Source organism: Bubalus bubalis, chromosome 6 (genome assembly GCF_019923935.1).
Source record: "Bubalus bubalis isolate 160015118507 breed Murrah chromosome 6, NDDB_SH_1, whole genome shotgun sequence".
NCBI classification, from domain to species: Eukaryota; Metazoa; Chordata; class Mammalia; order Artiodactyla; family Bovidae; genus Bubalus; species Bubalus bubalis.
Genome location: NC_059162.1, coordinates 6,003,956 through 6,027,464, shown reverse-complemented (window position 1 = coordinate 6,027,464; position 23,509 = coordinate 6,003,956). Strand labels below are relative to the sequence as shown.

Genomic DNA, 23,509 nt, shown 5'->3' with positions numbered 1-23,509 from the left:
AAGTGGGCGGGGCGGAACGGGGAGGGACTTCCAGGAGGAGGCGGCTGGTTTGAAAATTGACAACGGTCGATGTTTGCTCTCTTTTGACTTCGCGTGTAGCTGCTCCACGGACTCGCCGCCGTCCTGTGGGCGGCTGCTGCGGTAGGTGAGAGCAAAGAGACACGCGTGGACGGAGTCCGGGAGACAGTGTGTGCTCTCTCGCTCTGGAGCCACGGGCCTGACAGTGTTTTCGTTACACGCGTCGCTGGGGAGGAGGCTGCAGAAGCCCGCCTTTGGGTGGTGCGGGTGAGCGCATAGGTCGTTTTGGTTAGATTTTAGTCCCCAAAACAATCTGAACTCATTTCCTACGAAACGACTGTCTGCCGTCTGGTACAGCAAAGATTACTCGAAAAGAAACTTGAGGTCCAGCTGGTCAGTTGAAGGTTGTATTTCTATGTTTTTAACCGATTTATTTAGAAGATAATGGGGTTCAAGATGCTGTCATAAATCTCCGTTACTCAAACATCGCTTAACCAAAGTCAAAACCAAAAATCGAAAGGCTAAAATATCATGTTGTTTTTGTTGTTCAGTCGCCAGGTCGTGTTCTTTGCGATCCACTGGACCAAGCTGTGGTGTGATATTAGAAATATCATGCTTAATCCAAAAGTCAGAGGAAGAGGGCCCTGTATATATAGCGCTTTGCGTGCATGGCACGATCATTTTTCCCTGAATAACTTCAGGAAACTTAATTTTTTGAGGTTGGGACTCTTTTCTTTTTGTTTAGCAGCGGTTCCCACGGGTTTTGGTTTCCACGATCTAGTTTATTTTAGAAAAATGAACCTACTGTGCGCTGGTTTATGGTGTTGCGGATAATGGGACACCGAGAGGTGATTAGCAGTAAATGGCCTGCTACTTTACATAATAGGTCATTTATATATTTTATCTCGGAGAGGTAATGGCACCCCACTCCAGTACTCTTGCCTGGAAAATCCCATGGATGGAGGAGCCTGGAAGGCTGCAGTCCATGGGGTTGCTGAGGGTCGGACTGACTGAGCGACTTCACTTTTCACTTTCATGCATTGGAGAAGGAAATGGCAACCCACTCCAGTGTTCTTGCCTGGAGAATCCCAGGGACAGGGAAGCCTGGTGGGCTGCCGTCTATGGGGTCGCACCGAGTCGGACACGACTGAAGTGACTTAGCATACTTTATCTCACCAGAGAGCTCAAACTGGATTGGAAGGCCTCTCCACCTGTCTTTTTCTCTCCCTCTCCTCCCTGTTCCATTCTCCCTCCTTCTCTCCACACACTCGTGAATAAATTGGAACTGAAATTGTACTATCAAAGAAAGATAGAAGTTAGATAGGAGAGGTGGTTTCAAAGGGAAACATTGGAAGTTTGGGAAATGTCCTGGAGGAGACTAACTTGTAACAGAAAATTGATTAGGTTATTAAATTGTGGAAGTTTTTAAAAGCCAAGCAGAAACATTTGAATTTGATGTGATGGGTAGGGCAAGTAACTATTTTTGTAAAGATGTTACCTGATGCATTTGTTGTTCTATGCAGATTAACCTGATAGCAAAGTGCTCAAGACTTTAGAAGGGAGAGATGTGTGATAATAATTATGAAGATATTGTATTTTGCACCTCTTTCTCTATTGGAATAATCTCTAATCCAGATATATTAATAGTTTGTTTTGGAAAAATGACTTTTTCTGCAGTCTTTGGGCAATGATTTTTAAATCTATGACTTAGATGAAAATACAGAATGCATATTAATGGTAAAAGGGACATATAACATGTGAGGTGTCAGAATCTGGATACAAAAAGATTCTGACAGTAAGAGTTGGACTGTGAAGAAAGCTAAGCGCCGAAGAATTGATGCTTTTGAACTGTGGTGTTGGAGAAGACTCTTGAGAGTCCCTTGGACTGCAAGGAGATCCAACCAGTCCATCCTAAAGGAGATCAGTCCTGGGTGTTCATTGGAAGGACTGATGGTGAGGCTGAAACTCCAATACTTTGGCCACCTCATGCAAAGGGTTGACTCATTGGAAAAGACCCTGATGCTAGGAGGGATTGGGGGCAGGAGGAGAAGGGGACGACAGAGGATGAGATGGTTGGATGGCATCACTGACTCGATGCACATGAGTTTGGGTGATCTCCCGGAGTTGGTGATGGACAGGGAGGCCTGGCATGCTGCAATTCATGGGGTTGCAAAGAGTCGGACATGACTGAGCAACTGACTGAACTGAACTGATAGAAGGAAAGTCTGGAATTATGAAATTCAATAATAGGAAATGCAAATTATGAAATTCAATAGTATGAAATAGGAATAATGGGAAATTCAATCATAGGAAATACATATCCTTAAGGTTCAAATAATCAGTTATGTAAAAAGAGCATGGAGAAGTCCTGGCTTGTGGACTACAAAGTCATGTAAGAAGTCATGGAGAAGTGGGCTACGTTGAAAAAGTTCTGGGACTTAGAGTCAGACGCGCACGCGCACACACACACACACACACACACACACATATGTTTGTCAGTAAGTGTTATAGTAGCATTAGATCAGCAGTGACTGTTGCTGACTGTATTGATATTCCACCGTAATCAGACCATATCTAGAGTATTATGTTCAGTTTGAGCGTTACATTTTAAGAAGACACTCATGAAATAGTTTTAGAGGAAAGTGAGCAGAATCATAGTTTCTAAAACAGTCATACATGGAGTGGGTATTCTTAAACTATACTTACTTTAGATCAGAGAGGAGTAAGTAGAGAGATATGATAGCTTTCTTCACATTTTGAAAGTGAAGTCATGTGACCAAGGATTAATAAATTCTAGTTAGTTGTAGTGACAAGAGGTAGGACCAGAAGATGAGTTATAACAAACAGATTTCTGTATAGTATTAGAAAGAGTTATCTGATTATTAGAGCCATACTAAGGTGGACAAAAAGTTGCCTTGAGAGTGAATTCTGTGATGTTTTAGATGTTTAAGCAGAACTGGGAAGTTATTTGTCAATCACCTTTCAGGGTGTTTAGCAGCATGCTGGGGTTGCTACCCACTAGATTCCAGTAGGATCCTCAGTCTAGTGCAGACAACCAAAAGTGTCTCCAAAATTGTGAGAACAACTGCTCTAGGAGGACACAGGTGTGAATATTTCACTATTGAAGTACATGGTAGGGAGTGGTTTTTTTGTTATTTTGTTTTTCAAGTTCTCACTCTGGTGATTGGAATTCCTGCCAGTTACAGCTATTCATGGGCTTCCCTGGTGGCTCCAAGGGTAAAGAATCCACCTGCAGTGCAGGTGACCTGTGTTCAATCCCTGGGTCAGGAAGATCCCCGGGAGAAGGGATGGCAAGCCACTTCAGTATTCTTGCCTGGAGAATCCCACGGTCAGAGGAGCCTGGTGGGCTACAATCCATGGTGTTGCAGAGTGATGATGACATGACTGATGACTTTTCCTCCCTTACAGCTCTTCTATTCGTACTCTGTTTTTTTCTCTCTGGTCCTGCTTACATCTTAAACCTTATTAATCATCTCACTGTGTGTCATTAAATAGAATGTCAAATCAGAGTACAGTACAGCTTATTAATTATTTACCCTATGTTGCTGTTGTTTGTATAGATTCTGCTGATAGTGTTACCTGTATATTTTACTTTGAAGATTAATTCTCAGGATCTTATTGAACTCTGCCTCCCAAACTTTAAAAAACAAAAAACATAGTTTCTCATCTGTCTGTTCAACCTAAGTCCTCTTTCCCATGAAAAAGAAAACAGTATAGTTAAATTAGAAATGTGTGTGTGTGTGTGGTGTGTGTGTGCCTGTGTGTATATTTGTTTTTAATGTCACCTTACTAGGTGTGTGACGGTTTGATGATAGCACCACCATAAATACAGCTCAACCCTGGCTTGTGAATTTTGTCCTTATATTTGTCAGCTTCCAGTTGGTGAGAACTGCTGGTTGTGCCATGTTTCTGACCTTTGTTTTTAATTCCTTCAAGCCAACAGGAGACTCCCAAGATGGAAACTTTGTCTTTTCCCAGATATAATGCAGCTGAAGTTGTGGTTCATATTCGAAACAAAATCTTAACAGGAGCCGATGGTAAAAACCTCTCCAAGAATGATCTTTCTCCAAATCCCAAGGTAAAATGTGGTTCTTTTTGCAAGTGGTTAGTATACAGGCCACACTAGGTCTGTAATGTGTGGGGAAAGGCATGTATATCACTGTTTGATATAGGCTAGTAACTTTAATCCAGAGAAAATCTCTCAACTAGAGTTATTTTAAAATAACATTGTTTTTATGTGGGGCAACTTCTGCATTCCTATTAGGAATTCAAGTCTTTAATGCAGTTGTTTTCTTCCAAAAAAAGCTTCTAAACCATAGATGTATTACAGTATATTAAACTTTTTATTATGGACAGGGAGGCCTGGCGTGCTGCGATTCATGGGGTCGCAAAGAGTCGGACATGACTGAGCGACTGAACTGAACTGAACTGAAACTTTTTATTATTGGAGTAGTGGTCTGAAGGTATCATTTATTGGTAAAGCTTGAAGGAACTTACTCCAGGTGGTTTCCAATCACAAAAAGTGCTTAGAAGCAACCTTCTTGGGAAGCTTACATATTAATTTTCTTGCATTATGCTCCAACGGGGAATTGACTTGTTTTGACAGATAGTGTTTTTTTTAATGTCTTTAGTTGTTAAATGCAAAAATGAACTATTCATGTGTCACAGAAAATCCCAAAGTCTCCTTCCATTTTCCTGTGTTCATCTTGAAGTGATAACATAATAAAACCTGGTTTAATGATGTAGAACTTAAACTTTTTGATCTTGATGACTCTTTAATCCTTTAAAATGGAAGGAATAATCTCAGAATAAACAAACTTGTTTGTATATGGATGAGAAAAGGTTCTATAGGCCAGTGTTTGGGAATTGCTGATTTAGAAGATGAAAGTTAAAAATCCCATGCTATCCTATTAAATGTATACCTCCTGAATCATAGTAGTCCCTTAAACAGCTAAACATCTTAATTAACATCTGAGGCATCAACCAAGGTTTCCCATGTTCTTTTTAAAAACAAAACAAGACAAAAAACACCCTCATTATTTTTGTCATATGTTTGATGACATGTTTTGAAAGACTAACTTATTCTTCCATTCCCTAATGTGGATAGATTGCCTGGATTGGATTTGAATATTCTTGTTATCATTCTGTGTATAAGCCTAAACAACTGATCTTATTGACCAGCACATATGACTTAGCACATATGAGCAAACTGATGAGTATATAAGGTGTTTTAAAATATGGAAAAATTAAGGATGAGATGTATGGAGAGAGTAACATGGAAACTTACAATACCATATGTAAAATAGATAGCCAACGGGAATTTGCTGTATGACTCAGGGAACTCAAACAGGAGCTCTAACAATCTAGAGGGGTAGGATGGGGAGGGAGGCTCAGGAGGGAGGGCACACGGGCATACCTATGGCTGATTCTTGTTGATGTTTGACAGAAAACAGCAAAATTCTATAAAGCAATTATCCTTCAATTAAAAAATAAAGTGGCAAAAAAAAAAAAAAATTTTTCAAGGGAAACGGAGTAATGTTGTCACTCTTTTTATCCATTAACTACAGTAATGGTGATAGTGGTACAACAGAGTGTTAAAAGTTATTTTTCTGTTATAGCCTGAAGTCTTGCATATGATCTACATGAGAGCTTTACAGATTGTATATGGGATCCGACTGGAGCATTTTTACATGGTGGGTTTAAGATGAAGCAAAATTATGTGCTTTTGCTGCATTTCTCCTGCTCACATTGAATATTGGTTTTCAGGATAGGAAGTTCTTCACTTTATTTTTAGCAAAATCAAAGGCTTATTTAAAGTTAATGTCATTTATAAAGGAATCTTAGGTGTAGTAATGATTTATATTGATAGCTTTACTAGCATTAAAACTATTACTGAAGACCTAGATGACACAAGTTATTGATTCCCTGAAGTTATTCACAGATTTACAGGCTTGTCTTCAGAGACTACAATAAGAAATAACACAGTCTTCACAGATACTGTTCTCTTCTCAGGAAGAACTTCCAAATTATAAAAAGAGATATGCACTGAGATTGAAAACAGTTGAAATAAAGCAGTTGAGCTTTAAGCAAATTAGGTGTTTCTAGTAGGAAGATTATTTTTCGTAATCTTTCTTTACTATTATTGTTAAATCATCAGGGCATCAACTGAAGATGTACAAAAAAGCAATATCTGTAGAATCTCAATATATATTGTTTGAAAATCTAAGGGTTTGTTATTTATTTGCTATGAAACCTTATTAAGGCTTAGTTTCTTTGTCTATAAAATAAGGTTAGTACTCTGTCCTACTGTTGTTATAAAAATTAAGAAGGAATATATGTTAAGAATATATTTATAATTTAGCAGAGGACCTGATATTTAGCAAATGCTAACCATTACCCCTTTATTTTTTCATTCATTTAAACAGTCTTTATTGAGCACTCACTATGAACTAAGCATTATTAAAATTAGTGAGATGTCTAGTTTTGTGCCATGATCTGCATTGTTTGTTTAAATTAATGATAGTAAGCAGTAGCAGCAAGTTAATATATTTTGATTTTAATCTGTGATTAAACTTTCTTGAGGTTGAAAATTTTTCTCATTTTGTCTAATCAATTTGGACTTTGTGATTTATTACATTTAGATGCCAGTGAACTCTGAAGTCATGTATCCACATATAATGGAAGGCTTCTTACCAGTCAGCAATTTGTTTATCCATTTGTAAGTAAAGAGTCATTATTTTCTTAGTCCACATTTGTATTTACATTACATTTGGCTTTCTTAAAGACATGATTTTCTTTGGAAAGGAATTTCTACCATTTTTCTCTCTACTCCCTCCCATAAACATTCAAAATTGTACATTTCCAGCAAATACAGCTAACTGCCCCCACTTCAGTTCTTTCAGTTGATGGATTAAGACACTGTGAGTCTAAAATCGTTAGTTTTGCATCTTAGAGAGTCCTAGTACTTCTAAGAGTGTGTGTTGTTTATTAGAATCTATAACTATACCTTGGTATTACATGAATACTTGTGTAATATACAGAAAAAGTAGATTTCAGTGCTATATGATTATGTATTGTAGTAGACTTCTGACTCAGTCCTTTGACATTGAGAAATATATCCAGAAATCTTTCTGATAAAAAGATGTTTATCCTCTTTGACTTAGTATGTAATTCAAAAGATACTTTTCAATATACTTGCTCCACTTTATCTTCAAGGGACTCATTTCTGCCCATCTGTCGGGTGAATGACTTTGAGATTGCTGATATTCTATATCCAAGTAAGTGAAAATTAAAACAGTTTTTAATGTTTGGCCTTAATCTAACATTTTACCTTTCTATCAATAATGTGAAAAAAGAAAAGACTTAAAGGAACTTGGATTTAGAAAGTGTGTCTTGATTCTCAAGGATGAATTTTTTAATATCCCATTATTGGAAATTTTTCCTTTATAAAGTCACAGAAAAGCTGCTTTTTTGATTAATTTTTCTTAACTCCTTACATTTGAAAATGTTCTGTAAATTTGAGATTATGAATACAAACAATATGCAAGCTGTGGTGTTGCATAATGAATTAATCATACCAGTTTTATCAAATATCATAATTACTTTTTACCATGAAGAAAACACCTTTTAACACTGATAATCATGATAATCATTGTATTGTATTAAAAGGTAAAGTTCTCCTAATTTTGTGTCTCTTAATTTATTTGACTCTTTAGCATTTACAAATCAAGTTATTTTATGTTTCAAGATATTAGGTGTACTATATAAAAATTTATTTTTTATCCCATTTTGGATCTCTTACTTTTTTTGTTGTTTATTGGCATATAAATTATACAAAATAAAAATTCACTAATTTTAAATGCATAACTGAATAAATCTTAGCAAATGTATATAGTTATATGACCAGCACCAGTCATGACCCCTCAAACCTCCCTTGCACCCCTTTGCACTTAGGTTTCTTTGGTCATGCACTTAACCTGCAAGCACTAATCTACTTTTTATCACTATAATATTTTGACTTTTCAGAACCTCATGTAATTGAAATCATATAGACTATACTCTTTTGTGTCTGGCTTCTTTAATTTAGCATAGTGCTTTTGAGATTTGTCCACGTTGATTGCATTTATTAGTACTTTGTCCTTTTATTTTAGAGTAGCAGTCTATCATAAGTACACAGTTTATTTATCCATTGTCCAGTTGGTAAGACATTTGAATTGCTTCCAGTTTTGGCTATTGTGTATAAAGTTGCTGTGAACATTAGTGTACAAATCTGTGTATGCACATATTTTCATTTCTATGGATAAAGGTTGCTGTTGTTGTTCAGTTGCTCAGTCTTGTCTGACTCTTTGTGACCTCATGGATTGCAGAACACTATGCTTCCCTGTCCTTCACCATCTCCCAGAGCTTGCTCAAACTCATGTCCATGGAGTCAGTGATGCCATCCAACCATCTCGTCCTCTGTCGTCCCCTTTTCTTCCTGCTTTCAATCTTTCCTAGCATTGGGGTCTTTTCTAATGAATCGACTTTTCACATCAGGTGGCCAAAGTATTGGAGCTTCAGCTTCAGCAGCAGTCCTTCCAATGAATAGTTAGGACTGATTTTCTTTAGGATGGACTGCTTTGATCTCCTTGCAGTCCAAGGGACTCTCACGAGTCTACTCCAATACCACAAATCAGAAGCATCAATTCTTCGGCATTCAGCCTTCTTTATGATCCAACTCTCACATTCATACATGACTACTGGGAAGACCATAGCTTTGACTATATATATCTTTGTTGTCAAAGTGTTTTCTCTAATTTTTAATATGCTGTCTAGGTTGGTCATAACTTTTCTTCCAAGGAGCAAGTGTCTTTTAATTTTGTGGCTGCAGTCACCATCTCCAGTGATTTTGGAGCCCAAGAAAATAAAGCCTGTCACTCTTTCCATTCTTTCCCCATCTATTTGCCATGAAGCTATGGGACCGGATGTAATGATCTTGGGTTTTTGAATGTTGAGTTTTAAGCCAGCTTTTCACTCTCCTCTTTCACCTTCATCAAGAGACTCTTTAGTTCCTCTTCACTTTCTGCCGTAAGAGTGGTGTCACCTGCATATCTGAGGTTATTGATATTTCTCCTGGCAATCTTCATTCCAGCTTATGCTTCATCCAGCTCGGCATTTCACGTGATGTACTCTGCATATAAGTTAAATAAGCAGGATGACAATATACAGCCTTGACGTACTCCTTTCACAATTTTGAACCAGTCTGTTGTTTCATGTTCGGTTCTAACTGTTGCTTTTTGGCCTGCATACAGGTTTCTCAGGAGGCAGGTAAGGTCTGGTACTCCCTCTTTAAGAATTTTCCACAGTTAAAGGTTTTCAGGTCAGTTCATTTCAGTCACTTAGTCATCTCTGACTCTTTGCGACCCCATGGACTGTAGCACGCCAGGCCTCGCTGTCCATCACCAACTCCTGGAGTTTACTCAAACTCATGTCCATCGAGTCAGTGATGCCATCCAACCATCTCATCCTCTGTTGTCCCCTTCTCCTCCTGCCTTCAATCTTTCCCAACATCAGGGTCTTTTCAAATGACAGGGTCTTTTCAAATGAGTCAGTTCTTTGTCTCAGGTGGCCAAAATATTGGAGTTTCAGCTTCAGCATCAGTCCTTCCAATGAATTTCAGGTCTGATTTCCTTTAGGATGAACTGGTTGGATCTTCTTACAGTCCAAGGGACTCTCAAGAATCTTCTCCAACACCACAGTTCAAAAGCATCAGTTTTTCAGCGCTCAGCTTTCTTTATAATCCAACTCTCACATCCATACATGACTACTGGAAAAACCATAGCCTTAGCTAGATGGACCTTTATTGGCAAAGTAATGTCTCTGCTTTTTAATATGCTGTCAAGGTTGGTCATAACTTTTCTTCCAAGGATTAAGCATCTTTTAATTTCATGGGTGTGGTCACCATCTGCAGTGATTTTCATTTCAGTTCAGTCACTCAGTCGTGTCCGACTCTTTGCGACCCCATTAATCGCAGCACACCAGGCCTCCCTGTCCATCACCAACTCCGGAGTTCACTCAGACTCATGTCCATCGAGTCAGTGATGCCATCCAGCCATCTCATCCTCTGTCGTCCCCTTCTCCTCCTGCCCCCAGTCCCTCCCAGCATCAGAGTCTTTTCCAATGAGTCAACTCTTTGCATGAGGTGGCCAAAGTACTGCCGTTTCCTTACTGCATCATTCCTTCCAAAGTAATCCTAGGGCTGATCTCCTTCAGAATAGACTGGTTGGATCTCCTTGCAGTCCAAGGGACTCTCAAGAGTCTTCTCCAACACCACAGTTCAAAAGCATCAATTCTTCGGCTCTCAGCCTTCTTCACAGTCCAACTCTCACATCCATATGTGACCACTGGAAAAACCATAGCCTCAACTAGATGGACCTTAGTTGGCAAAGTAATGTCTATGCTTTTCAGTATGCTATCTAGGTTGGTCATAACTTTTCTTCCAAGGAGTAAGCGTCTTTTAATTTCATGGCTGCAGTCACCATCTGCAGTGCTTTTGGAGCCCAGAAAAATAAAGTCTGACACTGTTTCCACATCTATTTCCCATGATGTGATGGGACCGGATGCTATGATCTTTGTTTTCTGAATGTTGAGCTTTAAGCCAACTTTTTCACTCTCCACTTTCACTCTCATCAAGAGGCTTTTTTGTTCCTCTTCACTTTCTGCCATAAGAGTGGTATCATGTGAATATCTGAGGTTATTGATATTTCTCCCAGCAATCTTGATTCCAGCTTGTGCTTCTTCCAGCCCAGCGTTTCTCATGATGGACTCTGCATAGAAGTTAAATAAGCAGGGTGACAATATACAGCCTTGACGAACTCCTTTTCCTATTTGGAACCAGTCTGTTGTTCCATGTCTAGTTCTAACTGTTGCTTCCTGACCTGCATACAAATTTCTCAAGAGGCAGGTCAGGTGCTCTGGTATTCCCATCTCTTTCAGAATTTTCCACAGTTTATTGTGATCCACACAGTCAAAGGCTTTGGCATAGTAAATAAAGCAGAAATTGATGTTTTTCTAGAACTCTCTTGCTTTTTCCATGATCCAGCGGATGTTAGCAATTTGATCTCTGGTTCCTCTGCCTTTTCTAAAACCAGCTTGAACATCTGGAAGTTCACACTTCACGTATTGCTGAAGCCTGGCTTGGAGAATTTTGAGCATTACTTTATTAGCGTGTGAGATGAGTGCAATTGTGTGGTAGTTTGAGCATTCTTTGGCATTGCCTTTCTTTGGGATTGGAATGAAAACTGCCATTTTCCAGTCCTGTGGCCACTGCTGAGTTTTCCAAATTTGCTGGCATATTGAGTGCAGCACTTTCACAGCATCATCTTTCAGGATTTGAAATAGCTCAACTGGAATTCCATCACCTCCACTAGCTTTGTTCATAGTGATGCTTTCTAAGGCCCACTTGACTTCACATTCCAGGATATCTGGCTCTAGGTGAGTGATCACAGCATTGTGATTATCTGGATCATGAAGATCTTTTTTGTACAGTTCTTCTGTGTATTCTTGCCACCTCTTCTTAATATCTTCTGCTTCTGTTAGGGCCATACCATTTCTGTCCTTTATCGAGTCCATCTTTGCATGCAATGTTCCCTTGGTATCTCTGATTTTCTTGAAGAGATCTCTAGTCTTTCCCATTCTGTTGTTTTCCTCTATTTCTTTGCATTGATCGTTGAGGAAGACTTTCTTATCTCTTCTTGCCATTCTTTGGAACTCTGCATTGAGATGCTTACGTCTTTCCTTTTCTCCTTTGCTTTTCTCTTCTCTTCTTTTCACAGCTATTTGTAAGGCCTCCCCAGACAGCCATGTTGCTTTTTTGCATTTCTTTTCCATGGGGATGGTCTTGATCCTAGTGCCCAGAAAAGTAAAGTCAGCCACTGTTTCCACTGTTTCCCCATCTATCTGCCATGAAGTGATGGGACTGGATGCCATGATCTTAGTTTTCTGAATGCTGAGCTTTAACCCAACTTTTTCACTCTCTTCTTTCACTTTCGTCTAGAGGCTCTTTAGTTCTTCTTCACTTTCTGCCATAAGAGTGGTGTCATCTGCATATCTGAGGTTATTGATATTTCTCCCAGCAATCTTGATTCCAGCTTGTGCTTCATCCAGCCCAGCGTTTCTCATGATGTGCTCTGCATATAAGTTAAATAAGCAGGGTGACAGTATACAACCTTGACATACTCCTTTCTCTGTTTGGAACCAGTCTGTTGTTCCATGTCCATTTCTAACTGTTGCTTCCTGACCTGCATACAGATTTCTCAAGAGGCAGTTCAGGTGGTCTGGTATTCCCATGTCTTTAAGAATTTTCCACAGTTTGTGGTGATACACACAGTTAAATACTTTGGCATAGTTACTAAAGCAGAAATAGATGTTTTTCTGGAACTCTTTTGCTTTTTCAGTGATCCAGCGGATGTTGGCAATTTGATCTCTGGTTCCTCTGCCTTTTCTAAAACCAGCTTGAACATCTGGACGTTCACATTCACGTATTGCTGAAGCCTGGCTTGGAGATTTTTGAGCATAATTTACTAGCATGTGAGATGAGTGCAATTGTGCAGTAATTTGAGCATTCTTTGGCGTTGGAATGAAAACTGACATTTTCCAGTCCTGTGGTCACTGCTTCATTTTCCAAATTTGCTGGCATATTGAGTGCATCACTTTCACAGCATCATCATTTAGGACTTGAAATAGGTCAACTGGAATTCCATCACCTCCACTAGCTTTGTTCCTAGTGATGCTTCCTAAAGTCCACTTGACTTCGTATTCCAGAATGTCTGATTCTAGGTGAGTGATCACAGCATCATGATTATCTGGGTTGTGAAGATCTTTTTTGTATAATTCTTCCATGTATTCTTGCCACCTCTTCTTAATATCTTCTGCTTCTGTTAGGTCCATACCATTTCTGTCCTTTATCGAGCCCATCTTTGCATGAAATGTTCCCTTGGTGTCTCTAATTTTCTTGAAGAGATCTCTAATCTTTCCCATTCTATTGTTTTCCTCTATTTCTTTGCATTGATCACTGAGGAAGGCTTTCTTATCTCCTTGCTATTCTTTGGAACTCTGTATTCAGACCGGATAAATACTAAAAGTAGAAATGCTGGTTTACACAGTAAGTGCATGCTTAACCTTTTAGGAAACTGCCAAACTGTTCTTCTAAGTGGCTGTATCGTTATGCTCTAGTGCATTGCCGTTGGCAGTATGTGATAGTTTCAGTTCCTCTACATCCTTCTTGTACTCGATACTGTAGGTTTTTAATTTGACATGCTAAAGGCTGTCTCTGAGTTTCCCAGGTGGCACAGTAGTAAAGAATCCACCTGCTAATGTAGGAGACACAAGTACATGGGTTTGATTCCTGGGTCAGGGAAGATCACGTGGAGTAGGAAATGACAACCCACTGTAGTATTCTTGCCTGGAAAATTCCATGGAGAAAGAAGCATGGTGGGCTACACTACATGAATCATAAAATGTGGGACATGACTGAGCCCGCATGCACGCAAAGATTGTCTAGTTATATTTCATGGTTTCAATTCACATCTCCCTCATGGCTAGATAATAATGAGCAAACTTTCATATGCTTATTTGCTATCCATATATCTTTGGTGAAGTATCTATTTGAATCATTTAGCTACTTTTTAAAAATTGAATTGTTTGTCTTATGATTGAGTTGGAAAGTTTCTTCAGATATTTTGGAAACAAGTAGTTTATCAGATATGTGTTATACAGATTTTTCCCTTGGTCTGTTACTTGCTTTTTCAGTTTCATAACCATGTCTTTTCAAAAACAAGATGTATTTCAGTTTTGAATATTCTGATATTTTTTATTTTGTCATTCATAAAACTATTTTTTGCATTCTATCAGAAAATCTTGGCCTCGAGGATTTATTTGGCTAAATTTTACTCCTTTATTTTGCTGTAAGCATATTATAGTTTCAGCCTTTATTATTTAATGCCTAAATTTTTGAATATCATGTGAGGCAAAGGGCAAGGTTCCTTTTTTCCCTTTATGCATATGATTATCAAAGTATTCCAGCATCACTCATTGAAAAGTTTATCTTTTTGCCGTTGAACTACCCTGACACTTTTGTCAAAAGTAATTGATTCTGCACATCTATTAGGATGGCAGAAATTTAAAACACTGAGAATACCAAATGCTGCTGAGGAACGATATGGAGCAACAGGAACTTTCATTTATCGCTTGTGGGAATGCAGCCTTGGAACACAGTTGTCAGTTTCTTACAAAGCTAAGTGTATTCTTACTGTATGATCTAATAGTCATGTGCCTTGGTATTTATCCAAACATCTAGAAAGCTCATATCCACACAAAAACCTGCTAACATCTTTTTGTAGCTTTATTCATAATTGTCAAAACCTAGAAGCAAGCAAGACATCCTTTAGTAGGTGAATGGTGAAATAGTACATCAAGCCAGGGGAATATTACTTAGTGCTATAAAGAAATGAGTTATGAAGCAATAAAAAGACATCAGGAATCTCAGATGCGTATCACTAAGTATAAGAAGTCAGTCTGCAAATGCTATTTGCAGTACTATTACAATTATGACAATCTGAAAAAGGCAAAAACCATGAAGATAGTAAAAAGATCATTGTTTGCCAGGGACTGCAGGGGGAGAGAGAATAGATAGCCAGGGCGGAGAGGATTTTTTACAGCAGTGAAACTATCCTGTATCATACTGTAGTTATACAGTGTTATATTTGTGTCATTATACCTTTGTCATATATATGGAATTTAGAAAGAAGGTAGCGATAACCCTGTATGCGAGACAGCAAAAGAGACACAGATGTATAGAACAGTCTTTTGGACTCTGGGAGAGGGATGATATGGGAGAATGGCATTGAAACATTTATAATATCATATGTGAAACAGATCGCCGGTCCAGGTTCGATGCATGAGACAGGGTGCTCAGGGCTGGTACACTGGGATGACCCTGAGGGATGGGATGGGGAGGAAGGTGGGAGGAGGGTTCAGGATGGGGAACACATGTACACCCATGGTGGATTCATGTCAATGTATGGCAAAACCACTACAATATTGTAAAGTAAAAATAAATAAATAAATAAAAAGGCCTATACCTTTGTCAAAATCTGTACAGATTTCTACGTACATTCCAAGAGTGAATTCTGATGTAAACTATGAACTTTGACTAATAATGACGTGTCAGTGTAGGTTCATCTTTTGTCACAAAGGTACCACTCAGATGGGGGATGTTGATAGTGGAGTAGGCTATATCAGGACATAGAATACATGGAAACTCTACTTTCTGCTTAACTTTTCTGTGAACCTAAAGCGTGCTAAAGATTCTGCATTAAAAAGTCAATATGGTAAAACCAATACAATATTGTAAAGTTAAATAATAAAAAAAAAAGTCAATTGATATATATATTTCTGGCTTTGTTCTTCGCTCCATTGATCTCTATGTCTGTCTCTGCACCAACCATACTACCTTGATTACTTTAGCCTTTATAATAAGTATTGAAATCAGGCAGTGTTTAAGTTCTCCAACGTTGTTCTCTATTTCATAATTGTTTTAGTTATTCTGGACTTTTGTATTTTCATATAAATTTTAGAATTAGCCGGTCACTTTTATGCTCCTCTACCCTCCATAATCTCCTAGAATTTTGACTGAGATTACTTTGAATGTATAGTTCATTTGGTGGATAATTGAGACAACTTGATAATATTAGGTCTTGTAATCCAAGTGTATTTACCTCCATTTATTTAGGTTGTCTTTAATTTTTCATGACTATGTTTTATTATTTTCAGAGTACAGGTCATATACATTTTGTTAAATTTATCTGTAAGTGATGTATATTTCTTTCAGTTTAAATTTTGGATTGGTCATTACTAGTGGAGAGAGACAATTGATTTTTATATGTTGACCTTATTTCTAATAGATTTTTAGAATAGATTCCTTAGGGTTTTCTACACTGGCAGTCCAGTTGTTTGAGAACAAAGAAAGTTTTACATCTTGCCAATCTAGATGTATTTTACTTATTATTCTTTCCTTCTGCAGTGGCTAGGACTTCTAGCATAATGTTGAATAAAATGTTGAGAGTATGCATCATTGTGTTATTCCTATTCTTCAGGGGAAAGCATTTAGGCTTTTATCAGGAAGTGTGTTAGTTATAGGATTTTCTTAGATGGCCTTTATCAGGGTAAGTAACTTCTCTTTGCATTTTGTATCATGAGTGGGTGTTCACTTTTGTTAAATTTCTTCTCTGTGTCTAATGAGAAAATCATGTGAGTTCTCTTCTTCAGTCTAGTGGATTACATTGTTTGATTTTTTAATGTTAAGTCAACTCTGTATTCAGGATGAACCCCATTTGGTTATGATATAGTGTTTTTTAACATATTGCTGAATTTGATTTGCTAATGTTTTGTTGTGTTTTGTGATCATGTTCATGAGAGCTATTGGTCTGTATTTTTTTTTGTAATGCCACTGCAGTGACAAATTTGGATATCAAGATTTTGCTAGCCTTTCAGGATGAATTTATAGAGATTCCCTCTTTCATTTCCAGAAATAGTTATGTAAAACTTGTATTCTTTCTTTCTTAAATGTTTGATAGAATTCACCAGTGAATCCAACTGGGATTGGAGTTTTCTCTGTGAATTATTAATTAATTTATTTTTTAATAAATAAAGTATTATGCTGGTTATTTCCAGAGCTACTAAATGACCTTTTGTAGGTTACCTTTTTCTGAGAGTTTATGTATTTACTTTAAATGGGCAGATTTATTATCATAACATTGCTCATATTTTTCCTATATCATTGAACAGTCTTTGGGGTCAGCAGTGATGTCCCTCTCTCATTTTGACATTAATAATTTGTTTCTTCATTCACTCACTTTTCCCTGATCAATCTGGCTAGAGGTTTATCAATTTTGCTGATCTTTTGAAAGAACCAGCTTTTTTTGTCTCACTAATTTTTTGGTATTTTATTTCTGTGTTTTGTTTTATTGGTTCTTGTGCTCATTGTTATTCCTTCTTTTTTCATGCTTACTTTGGGTTTTCTTTTCTTTCTTTTTTCCTCCAGCCTTTTAAAGATAGAAGCTGAGGCCATCAATTGAGACCTTTCTTCTTTCCTAACATAGATGTTCAGTGCTATAAATTTCCCTCTAGCTTTGCTTTAGCTGCATCCCATGACCTTATTATAGATGTTTGTGTGATAGTTTCAATTCCTCTACATTTCCTTGTACTTGACACACACACACACATGCATTTGTGATTATAAATTTAATTTTGTCTTCAACAGAGTAGTCCTGTGACACTCTGGCTTTGGGAATTGAGGCCACATCCCTTCTGAGATATCTTCTTTTTGGAAGTTATTTCAGGATTATCATTGGTCAAAGACCAATTTTTATCTAAATGCCTAATTTTGATAGTTCTTAGATCAAATATATAGTTTAAAATAAAAATCCTTATTGCAGTGGGTCCAAGATTTAGAGTTCTCAGAGGAGATTATTTCCTCACAGAGACAATGCAGAAACACTACTAACTTTGTCATTTCCCTGCATTTTCGCCCCTTAATCTACTATTTCACTAAGGATGTAGCCTTTCTAGAGTCCCACATCTTTTAGGGACCTCAGCTCCAGTTCCCTGTGTCATGTGAGTCCAAGGTATGATCAGCTGTTTCTTCATGAAAGTTAATAATCCAGACTAACTGCTTACTGAGCCTGGAGTTATTCTCTCTTGATTCTCCTCATGTCTGGCTGTTTTTAATAAGACTTTCTCTTTATCACAAGTTTGCAGCAATTTGATTATCATGTGCCTTTGAAGATTTTATTTTTGTCCCCCTTTCTTAGATATGTTTATAGTTCCTTGGATATGTTTATGTGTGTGTGTTAGTCACTCAGTCGTGTCCAACTCTTAGTGACGTTATGGACTGTAGCCCTCCAGGCTCCTCTGTCCATTGAATTCTCCTGGCAAGAATAGTGGAGTCGCTTGCTATTTCCTCCTGCAGGGAATCTTCCTGACTCACGGATTGAACCCACATCCCCTGCATTGCAGGCAGATTCTTTGCCATCTGAGCCACCAGGGAAGCCTGGATATGTTTATAGTTTCTGTCAAATTTGGAAAATATTTAGCTATTCTATAAAAGTTTTTTCTACTGTTCCTTTTTTGTAGGACTCTAATTACACATTTATTATGCTGCTTGATATTGTCCTTAAGTTCCTAAATACTCTATTCATTTTTTTCTCTCTGGCTTTCATTTTAGATAGATTTTATTGCTATGTTTTCAGTTTCACTAATCCTTCATCTGTAGATATAATCTGCCCTTAATCCTATCTATTGTATTTTTCATCTCAGGTATTTTATTTTTCAACTGTAAAAGTTTGATTTGGGTCTCTCCTTTCTGTCCTTATAATACTATTGCTTTTCTGAACCTTCCTGAAGAAACAGAATGTATTTATAGACCATATTCATGAAGACTGAGTCAAGAAGATAGAGTTTTTATATATTCTAGCTTCCTTGGCCTCTTGAAACTTTAAAAATCCTAATTTTTGTTCTCTCCAAACTCTTAATTCTGTTTTCATGTCTCAGCAATACCCAAGAGTTCTGTTTGTGATCTCCCCCAGGATATAGCCTAAAAATTCACTCAAGTGGTAGACTAGTGCATTAGTAGGGTTCAACTCATTTACCTTTCTTGGAAATTGCTATTGTATATTACTTATAGTTCAGTGTCTACACTGAGAAGGCAATGACACCCCACTCCAGTACTCTTGCCTGGAAAATCCCATGGACGGAGGAGCCTGGTGGGCTGCAGTCCATGGGGTTGCGAAGAGTTGGACACGACTGAGCGACTTCACTTTCAGTTTTCACGTTCATGCATTGGAGAAGGAAATGGCAACCCACTCCAGTGTTCTTGCCTGGAGAATCCCAGGGACGGGGGAGCCTGGTGGGCTGCCGTCTATGGGGTCGCACAGAGTCGGACACGACTGAAGCGACTTAGCAGCAGCGTCTACAGCTTGTTATTTTATACTTTTTAATCTGCTTTTCTGGTTGTTTAGGATGGGATAGTATATCTGGTCTCTGTTCTCTCATGGCCAAAAATGCTTTTTGTTTTTTGGGTTTTTTCTTTTAATTTAGATAATTGTGATCATTAAGTTAGAGCAGATATTCTTACTTTGGTTAATTAGCATACAAATATTTTTGTTCTGTATACTATAAGCAGAATATATGGTGGGAGAAAATAAATTTTCACTTTTCTTGTTTCAAAGATTTATTTAAGGAGGCTTGCTTTCTATTTTTAGAGGCAAAACGGACAACTCGGTTTTTAAGTGGCATTATCAACTTTATTCACTTCCGAGAAGCATGCCGTGAGACATATATGGAATTTCTTTGGCAATATGTAAGATTCAAATGTATTTTGGGGATCATATACCAGTTCAGTAACATCATTTATACACCAATAGTATGTCTTGAAATGATTGATACAGATAACTAATTTTTTATGGCCATTAGAATCAAATTTACATATTATATTTATATGAAATTTCAAATTTAGTAAGCTTATCTCAGAATGAGATTTTCTTTTATATTTGGTAACATTAGGGAGAGGCTGGGTTTTTTATTTAAATTTTGTACCAGGGACTCCTTTTCCTTTATTAGGAAATGGAGGGGAAGACAATAGTGATAATCAAATTCTTTTTCTTTAGAGTTTAATAGATAGTGTAATGTTCTTTAAATAATTGAGAAATTTGAAGTTTATATTTGCTTTCTAAATAATGGCCTAATTAGGTGTTTTGTTCTGTTCATCTGTTTGCTCAGCATTGCATTATAAGAATCAAGTAAATCACTTTAAACTCCTTTCACCAACAATTTAGAGAATTTGGAAAGATTTTGGGTCATCTGTGTGATTTGTTCCCATCTGCCCTCAGTTTGGGATACCATACTTTTAGAAAAGCACTTGGGTAACACCAGAGAATTAGTATTTAAACAAGTGAGCTACATAGATAAATATTTCCTTATACAAATCATGATCAGCCTATACCACCTAAACATCAAATACTCTCCAAAGCATGCAGATGTGTGTGCCAACACATACTAACACACAATTTTGCTTGGCTAATTTCTCATTTTTTTTAAGATATGGCTCCGAGTTCTATCATTTCTGGGAACCCTCTGTGATACTTCTTCCCAGACATTACCCAAGTTGGGTTGAACGTCATTATATTCAGTCCTATGACAAGTTGTATATATTTATTTTTCTGACTCGTTAAAGAGACTGAACTATGTAAGTCCGGGGACTACAAGTTAGTCTTCTTGGGAGTTATTCCTGGTTCCTAGCACCATGATTACCTGTGTTAACAAGAACTCAACATTTGTATGTTGAATAAGTAAAGAAATTCCTAACTCATATGTCATAGGTGCCTAATTCTTTCTTAAATTTCTTAATTCTCATGGTAAAAGTTGTAGAGTGTGCAAGTACTGGTAGATATTTTTTAAACACACTGATTATGTTGAAAAATGTTAATATTAAATTGTTAAAATTGCTTTAATAGAAATCTTCTGTGGACAAAATGCAGCAGTTAAATACTGCACACCAGGAGGCATTAATGAAATTGGAGAGACTTGAGTAAGTAGGAAATTTACAAATAAAATGCAATTTCAAAATGCAAAATGAAGGTAAAGAGTATTTTACAATCTACAGTCTACTTCATCTCTTTTATCTTCCTTACTAAATAGAGTGTTTAATTAAGTTGACCTTTTTTGAAGAAGAAAAACTAGTGTGTGCTTCCTTTAACTCTTAATATACACATAGTGTATTCTTTTATTTCTTTTCTTGTTGTTAGCGCATTAGCCAGACATGTTTAGAGCCATTAACTAACTCTCCTGAATTATATCTAGTGGTATTTATCTTATGTGTAAGCAGTAACTGACAGGATTCTCTTTCTTCCTTCAGATCAGTTAATTCTTTAAAATTTTTATTCCTTCAACGGAGATTTATTGTTTGGTTTGTTTTGTTTTAACTTAAAGGTCAGATAGGAGAAGAAATCATTCAAGGGTTATAATTTCTTGGCTTTATATATATTGATTTTGAACAAAAGGATTTTTTAATCCCTTCTAATATGTTGATGTTTTGGGTTTTTCTGTTTCAGTTAAAAACTTTGTTTTTAGCCTGCTCTAGCATAAATTGCCTTTAGAGATAGCCCATTTCCTTCTCCAGGGGATCTTCCCGACCCAGGGATTGAACCCGGGTCTCCCGCATTGTAGGCAGACGCTTTACCGTCCGGGCCACCAGGGAAGTTAGAGACAACAGTAAACTGAAAAGACTGGGAGTAGGAGGCCAATAATACAATTTAAGACGGCAGATTTGTACAGTGTTCAAATATCAACAACCTCAGATATCCAGATAATACGACTATAATGGCAGAAAGTAAAGAACTAAAGAGCCTGTTGACAAGGGTGAAAGAGGAGAGTGAAAAAGCTGGCTTAAAACTCAACATTTAAAACATTATGGCATCTGACCCCATCACTTGATTTCAAATAGAAGAGGAAAAGTGGAAGCAATGACAGACTTTATTTTCTTGGGCTCCAAAATCACTGTGGATGGTGACTGCAGCCATGAAATTAAAAAATGTTTGTTCCTTAGAAGGAAAGCTATGACAAACTAGACAGAGTATTAAAAAGCAAAGACATTACTTTGCCGAGAAATGTTTGTAAAATCAAAGCTGTGTTTTTCCAGTAGTCATGTATGAATGTGAGAGTTGGGCCATAAAGAGGGCTGAGCACCAAAGAATTGATGCTTTCAAATTATGGTTCTAGAGAAGACTCTTGAGAGTTCCTTGGACTGCAAAGAGATCAAATGAGTCAAGGAAATCAACCCCAAATATTCATTGGAATGACTGAAGCTGAAGTTCCAACACTTTGGTCACATGATGCAAAGAGTCAATTCATTGGAAGACTGATGCTCGGAAAGATTGAAGCAAAAGAAGGGGATGGTAGGGAATGAGATGGTTAGCATCACAGACTCAATGGATGTGAATTTGAGCAAACTCCTAGAGACAGGAGAGAACAGAGGAGCCTGGCTTTCTACAGTCCAGAGGCTCCCAAAGAGTTGGACATGACTTAATGACTGAACAACCACAAAATTTATGATAAACCAAGTCAAAAGAGAAATGGCAAACTGGAAGTGAAATTTGCAACATTTGCAGCAAAGTGTTTCAATCTCTAATGCCCATGTAGTATTCCTAAAATACAAAGAACTACAAACTGATGGGAAAATATAATTTTAAAAGTGGGCAAGGAATTTACAGAGTATTAAGTGCAAATACTAATTAAAAATATGTAAAAATCATTAAACTCAATAGCAGTCAAGGAAATGAAAATTAAAGTAACAATTCTATACCACATATCAAAACCTAAAGTTGAGAGCATTCATATGGAAGAGACTAGAACATGTGACAGTGCTCTTAGGAAGGATTTGTGGAGCAAAACAAATGCATGATACAGTAGAGAGATGTGAGGAAGTGAGAGCCACAGAAAGATGGAATCAGCACTAAAATTAGGAGTGGAGTTAGGGTAGATGTGTATGCAGATGAGTCCATATATAGATTGGTGGCAGAAATTTAAAGAGCTCATCTGATTTTTATTTTTGCTGGATAGTAGAGTCCAGGTCATGGATTTTAAATTATTGTCATGTGGAAGGATGAGAATTCAGAAACATGAAAGCAGATAGGTTTTTTTCATTTAAGTTGTTGAAGAGCAGAGACCTTTTTTGGACTTTCTAGGTTAAGAACTTGATACATCTTATTTTAACTTATTTTGCTCTGTTCAGTTCTGTTCCAGTTGAAGAGCAGGCTGAGTTCAAGCAGCTTTCAGATGATATTCAGGAGCTGCAGCAATCGCTGAATCAAGAGTTTCGTCAAAAAACGGTATCTAAGCAGGGTACCCAAACCCGGTGCCCGGGTATCCAGCCTGGAGGGATGGGGTGGAGAGGGAAATGAGAGGAAGGTTTGGGATGGAGGGGCACATGTATACCTATGGCCGATTCAGACTGATGTATGGCAGAAACCATCACAATACTGTACAGTAATTATCCTCCAATTAAATAAATAATAATATATATATTATATATATATTACATATATAAAAAATAATTAAATAAAAACTGTCTATTGTTAGACACCTTAAATCTTTTTCAAAAGTTTTTTGTATATGTGATGTGGAGGGGCCAACAGCACATTACTTTCAGTTACTAAACAAATAGGATATACTGTTCACCTTACAATGAATATATATTTCTGTTGTCCAGGTCAACAGAATTTTAAGTATTGATGGTGTCAAGGGTATATGCTATCTTGTTGACTAGAATTAAGATTTTTTTCTGTATCTAATCCTGATGTTTGTAAATTGTGCACCGAGGCACCCTGGGTGCTACAGCAAGCCCTCAAGGGTGCTTCAGGATATTTTAAATTTTAAA

The 23,509-nt window shown here is 37.3% G+C and overlaps 1 protein-coding gene across 7 annotated transcripts in view; it reads left to right on the top strand.

Moving 5' to 3' along the window:
- The first annotated feature begins 6 nt into the window (after positions 1-6).
- NUF2 (NUF2 component of NDC80 kinetochore complex) overlaps positions 7-23,509 on the top strand; it is a 41,807-nt gene continuing 18,304 nt past the window's right edge. Inside the window, exons 1-8 of one of the 7 annotated variants that reach the window (XM_006052837.4) lie at positions 7-141; positions 3,983-4,117; positions 5,658-5,732; positions 6,681-6,757; positions 7,255-7,316; positions 19,338-19,435; positions 20,589-20,662; positions 22,865-22,961. In XM_006052837.4, coding sequence (XP_006052899.1) covers positions 3,995-4,117; positions 5,658-5,732; positions 6,681-6,757; positions 7,255-7,316; positions 19,338-19,435; positions 20,589-20,662; positions 22,865-22,961 — 606 coding nt within the window. In that variant the 5' untranslated portion in view covers positions 7-141; positions 3,983-3,994. Of the gene's footprint in view, positions 146-171; positions 286-403; positions 423-3,975; positions 4,118-5,657; positions 5,733-6,680; positions 6,758-7,254; positions 7,317-19,337; positions 19,436-20,588; positions 20,663-22,864; positions 22,962-23,509 lie in introns of those variants that run through there. The other 6 variants (XM_006052836.4, XM_006052838.4, XM_006052839.4 and 3 more) reach the window with 6 other exon arrangements.